General features: G+C 40.4%; 1 protein-coding gene across 1 annotated transcript; it reads left to right on the top strand.

Moving 5' to 3' along the window:
* Window positions 1–223: 223 nt before the first annotated feature.
* Window positions 224–2,665, top strand: TLR10 (toll like receptor 10). The gene has a single exon (XM_049790131.1). It carries the CDS (start codon window positions 236–238, stop codon window positions 2,663–2,665), a length of 2,430 nt encoding a protein of 809 aa, XP_049646088.1. The 5' UTR covers window positions 224–235.
* The last annotated feature ends 3,699 nt before the right edge of the window (window positions 2,666–6,364 follow it).

The raw sequence follows: 6,364 nt of genomic DNA, 5'->3' as shown, positions 1-6,364 counted from the left end.
TATCTCCAGCATCCCATATGGTCCCACGAGGTCCCCTGAAGTGATCCCTGCGTGCCAAGCTGGTAAATTTTCAGCACTTCTAGATATGGGCCAAAACCAAAATTAAAAAAAAATCCAAAAAAAAAATCCTATAGAATGTAACTAATTAAATAGACCTTTAACTTCCAATACTGTCTTTCTAGGATCTTGTGCTTATTCTTCTCATTCTTAAGAGGAAACTGAAAAAACCCTTGCAATGACCATGAGGCATATCCAAAGCATTTCTATATTTTGCAGTGTTTTTCTATCTGTGCCAGGCTGGGCTTGGGAGCTGCCACGGGAAAGGACATGGACAACTAATTGCTCTAATATGCTTCTGACAACAGTCCCGAAGGACCTGACCTCCACCACAACCACCCTGGACTTATCCCATAACCTCCTTGCCCATCTCCAGAGCTCCAATTTCCGTTCCATCTCTCAATTGCAGGTTTTGATTCTTTGCCACAACAAAATCCAACAGCTTGATGTCAGGGTGTTTGAATTCAACAAGGAGTTACGCTATTTGGACTTGTCTCACAACCAACTGAAGATTGTAATGTGGTATCCCTTGGCAAGTCTCAGGCATTTAGATCTTTCTTTCAACGACTTCGACACACTGCCTGTCTCTTCGGAGCTGGGAAACATGTTTCACCTGGAAGTTTTTGGTCTAAGTGGAGCTAAAATACAAAAATCAGATTTCCAGAAAATTGCCCACTTGCCTTTGCATACCATTTTGTTGGGCTTAAGAGCACTTTCTTCCTATGAGGAAGGCAGCCTGCCCATCTTAAACTTAACTAAACTTCACATTACTTTACCGAAGAACACAAATTTCTGGGTTCTTCTGCGTGATGGAATTAAGACTTCAAAAATCTTGGAAATTACAAATATAGATGACAAGAGTCAATTTGCAGGTTATGATGCTCAGCAAAACCTTCATCTAGAGACATCCAGGACATCTCTTCTGTTACTTAGTCATCTTGATTTACTATGGGAACACCTATTCCTCATCTTCCAGTTTGTCTGGCATACCTCAGTGGAATACATTGAGATCCAAAATGTGACTTTTGGAGGGAATGTGGATCTCAACCACAGTTCATTTGACTACTCACATTCCATGATGAGAAGCGTGAAATTGGAGCATGTCAATTTCAGAGTTTTTTCTGTTCCACCGAGTAAAATCTACTTGCTGTTTACCAAAATGGATCTAGAAAATCTGACGATCTCAGATGCACTAATGCCACATGTGCTGTTTCCGATGTACCCTATGAGATTCCAGTATTTAAATTTTGCTAGTAATGTCCTCACAGATGACCTGTTCCAAAAGCCTACGCAGCTGTCTCATTTGAAAACTCTCATTCTAAAGAATAACAAATTGGAGACCTTTTCCTTAGTGAGTTGCTTCACCAACAACTCATCCTTGGAATACTTAGATCTGAGCCATAATCTGCTACAACATGAAAATGATGAAAATTGCTTGTGGCCCAAAACTTTGACCACCATGAACCTCTCGTCCAATAAATTTGTAGATTCTGTTTTCAGGTGTGTGCCTAGAAGTATTCAAATACTTGACCTGAGTAATAACAAAATCCAAGCTGTTCCGAAAGAGATGGGTCACCTTAAGTCTTTGCGAGAGCTCAATCTTGCTCTTAATTTTCTAACCGATCTTCCTGGATGTGGTCACTTCAGTAGACTCTCAGTTCTGAATGTTGAAATGAACTCAATACTCAGTCCAACTCTGGGTTTTTTCCTTAGCTGTCAGGAAGTGAAAACTCTAAAGGCGGGAAGAAATCCATTCCATTGTACTTGTGAATTAAGAGATTTTATTCAGCAAGGAAGAAGCCCAGGGAGTGTGATGGCTGGATGGTCAGACTCATACATCTGTGAATACCCTTTGGAGCTGAAGGGGATTCCACTGAGGGATGCTCCCCTTCCAGAACTATTCTGTAACAAGGCATTGCTGATTGTCACCATTACAATTATCCTGCTAGTTGTGGGTACAGCTGTGGCTTTCTGCTTCTTCCATTTTGATCTTCCCTGGTACTTTAGAATGTTTTATCAGTGGATACAGATGTGGCGTGAGGTTAGGAGGACAAGACAACAATGGAAGAGAAAACCCCAATTGCATGTGTTTGTTTCATACAGTGAACATGATTCTGCCTGGGTGAAGCATGAATTGATTCCTAATCTAGAAAAAGAACAGGGTTCTGTCTTGATTTGTCTTCAGGAGGGAAACTTTGACCCTGACCAGAGAATTCCCGAATGCATAATCAACTGTATTGAGAAAAGGTACAAATTCATTTTTGTGTTGTCTGCTGGCTTTGTTCACAGTGTATGGAGTCATTATGAATTCTATTTTGCCCATCACAATGTCCTCCATGAGAGTTCTGGTGTTATTCTTATCTTACTGGAACCCATTCCACTCTACTGTGTTCCTACCAAGTATATTATATTGAAATCTCTCCTGGAAAAGAAAGCATTTTTGGAATGGCCCAGGGACCGGCACAAATGTGTACTCTTTTGGGCAAATCTCAGAGCTGCTATTAATGTAAATTTGTTAGAAACCAGAGAGATGTATGAATTACAGACGTTCACAGAGCTGAATGAAGAATCTCAAGGATCTTTGATCTCGCTAATAGCAACAGACTAACTATAAATCCCCTCACTCCTGCAGAGAAATTGGGATCTGTATCCACTGTAAAATAGAAACTGGAGGCCAGTGAGGTGGCGCTAGAGGTAAGGTGTCTGCCTTGCAAGCACTAGCCAAGGAAGGACCGTGGTTTGATTCCCCAGCATCCCATATGGTCCCCCCAAGCCAGGAGTAACCCCTGAGCATCAAACGGGTGTGGCCCAAAAAAATTAAAAAAAAAAACTAGAAGAAGAAGAAGAAGAAGAAGAAGAAGAAGAAGAAGAAGAAGAAGAAGAAGAAGAAGAAGAAGAAGAAGAAGAAGAAGAAGAAGCAGCTAATGTTACTCAGCTAATTTATAGGGGCCGGTAAGGTGGCGCTAGAGGTAAGGTGTCTGCCTTGCAAGCGCTAGCCAAGGAAGGACCACAGTTAGATCCCCCGGCATCCCATATGGTCCCCTCAAGCCAGGGGCAATTTCTGAGCGCTTAGCCAGGAGTAACCCCTGAACATCAAAGGGTGTGGCCCAAAAAACCAAAAAAGAAAAAAAGAAAAAAGAAACTGATATAATATTTATGATGGCAGTTTAGCAAAAGTCATTAAGTTTTAAAACTGCCGGCCGGGAAGATGGCACAATGGTAGGGCATTTGCCTTGCATTCGGCCAACCCAGGAGGGACCCAGGTTCAATTCCCGGCACCCATATAATTTCCCAGCCTGCCAATGGCAATTTCTGAGTGCAGAGCCAGGAGTAACTCCTGAACACCACTGGGTGAGGCGCAACAGCCAACCAATAAATAAATAAATAAATAAATAAATAAATAAATAAATAAATAAATAAATAAATAAATAAAGCAAGCTTAAAAAGAAGATTTAAAAACATCTCTATGTCAGTTCCTTGGAAAATTTTTAATTTATTGTTTGTTTTGGAGGATTTTATCTAGGGGTACTCTGAGTTCACACCTGCCTCTGCACTCAGAGATCACTCTTGAAAAAGGTAGGGCTACAATAGAGAGTGCCAGGGATTGAACCAGGGTTTGAGGCATGAAAGGCAAATGCTGTACTTGCTGTATTATCTCTATAGCCCCTCTCAAAGGTTTTTCAAGAACCTATCTGATGGTAACTAAAGTTTGCAAACCTTTGTGTAAAAAGGCCTTCACTCCAATATTGTCTATGATGAAACAATGGAAAACAGCTCAAATGTCAACAAAATAAGATCAATTCAGTATATCAGAGTGCAGTAATATAGTAGAATATCACAAGCCATTAAAAAGATTAAGGTATCTCTATATTTACTGGCATGGAGAAAATTTTATTAATGAAATACTGACCTAGAGGAATCTTTATCAGGGCATTAGTATAGAATACAGCTTAGGTCTATTTAGGTGATAGGAGCACTGGTTTTTTTTTTTTTTTTTCTTGTATATTTCTATAACACTGAAGTTGTTTAGAATGAGTCTATTTTTTTTTTTGTTAGTAGAAAATAAAACTCATAGATTTTATTTTTAGAGTCTACATAATTAGCTTGATTGGTTCTTCCCTTCTAATCTGAATAGTCATAGAAAAATAAAGTCTTCTGAAATTTGCAAAAATTACATTTCAAAATAAATGTCAAGTTACTTTCCTCAGAGATGTGATGGAGGTAGGAGAAAAGTGACTTCTGATTAGAAAAATTTCTGTTACTCAACTGTGTAATAAAAGGAAAAAAAAATGGTATGTTCCTCTATAGTCTAACCTCAAGGTTCTCTTACCTCCTTATATCCGATCATTTACCTCTATTCTGGTTTTTTTCCCCAGAAAGGTCTTTCACACCCCCAGAACCATCAGTTGACATTGTCACCTGCCTATAATACTTTGTTAAACTATGAGTCATTCAGGAAATGCTATAAATCCCTCAAAGACCTAATCAAGTGTCAACTGCTTTGAAATCTGTTGGTTTCCCATCACCAATTTTTTTTTTATCCACCAAGTGTGTGCTTTTGAAGTCCCCAGATGATGGGTCCTCAAAGGCCAAGACTGATTCCACCTTCCATTATGCCAGCAGCAGTTTGCTGAATCAGAAAAGGTGCTTAAGGAAATTTTATAAAATGAGTTTTGGTTGGGTAGGATGAACTTGATGGGGACTCATTGGATTTTGGGGTAGTGATATTTCAGGGAAAATTCTGAGGGAGTGAAAAGGAGCAACAGGAATAGGCTAAAGTCAGGTAAGAAGATGAAAATCCCGGAATGGAAGGATTCCTGAACAGCATTTGGAAGATGTGACATTATTAATGTTTTGTTATGCTAGATCTACAAAAGCATTCATTTTATCAAGGTTATTGGAACTGAAGATTTTGTCTATAGAACTGAGCTTGGATGAATGGTGGTGTTAGAAGTGATCCTTGGGACACTGGTGGAGGATGGAAGGTCTTGGGCTCTCTGCTGACATGTGTGGAATTGGAATGATGTATATATAAAAAGTATGATGAAAAGCATTGTAAAGCCCTATACATTAATAAAAATGGGGGAAAATCCACTTAATTTCATTTTGTCTAATGTAATTAATCTCTTGATGCGGCCCCGCAGGGACCTCAATCCCGACCCGCGGGAGAGGCTTGGAGACCACAACAGTTATTCACGATTCACAAAGTGGATTCCAGTCTGAAAGAAAAAAGGGATTTGGGAAGACAAGGAGACTCAAGGTGAAAAGCTCCGATCAAGAGTCCGTTTATTTGGGGAGGGGGCTAGCCTTTTATAGTCAGGCCAAACAAAGAGAAAGGGGCAAGGCATTCTTGGAATAATTGTAACTTTCCACAGGCACATCATGTTTTTTCAAAATTAACAAGACTGTACATCACGAAGCTGGCATTCATCAATCATGAGGCCCAAGTTGTTAGAGCAATAAAGTATAAGATCTAATCTCTGCCCAGGCCCACCAGCCTCTATCTTTATGGGAGCATCTTGGTGCCTGTGGCTGACTCCCCTAGCTCTGAGGAATGCAATGACTCCCCTTTTCTTTAGGTCCAAGGGCAAAGGCCACATTTTGCTAGCTGCTCAGGCTGGCAGCCTGCTAATTGTCACGTAGGCACTTTTGCTCAGACTCTCAGAGACTCCATTTTGATTTTAGTATAAAGGGCTTTTAGTTATGCCAAACAGTCTCCAACATCTTGAGCAGGTCAAAATTGGGTTCTGCATTGACATTATTTTTTTAACTTGATTGATTGGTTGGTTTCTGGGCCACACCCAGCGAAGCTCAGGGGTCACTTCTGCTCTGCAGTCAGAAATCGATCCTGGCAGGCTGGGAGCCCATGTTGGATTCCAGGAATCAAACCAAGTTCCTCCTGGGTCAGCTGCATGCAAGGCAAATGTTCTACCACTGTGCTATCTCTCTGGCCCACCTTATTTTTTAAATGATAATAGTTTTATGAATGGTAATAGTCACATTAATCATTTATTTATTTATTTGGGGGTTTAGGTTACACCCAGTGCTGCTCAGGTCTTACTCCTTGCTCTGCACTCAAGTAATCACTTCTGTTGGGCTTTAGGGACCATATGTAATGCCTGCATTGGTTGCATGCAAAGCAAGCACCTTACCAGCAGCTGCTCTGATCTCTGAATGCTAATAGTTATTTAAAAAATTCTATTGGGGGCCAGAGATATAGCACAATGGTAGGATGTTTGCCTTGCACACAGCCAATTCAGGACTGATGGTGGTTCGAATACTGGCATCTCATATGGTCCCCTGTGCC

Source organism: Suncus etruscus, chromosome 16 (assembly GCF_024139225.1).
Source record: "Suncus etruscus isolate mSunEtr1 chromosome 16, mSunEtr1.pri.cur, whole genome shotgun sequence".
Lineage (NCBI taxonomy): Eukaryota > Metazoa > Chordata > Mammalia > Eulipotyphla > Soricidae > Suncus > Suncus etruscus.
Note: the sequence above shows the minus strand (reverse complement) of the source record. Positions and strands in the feature narration are given on the sequence as shown.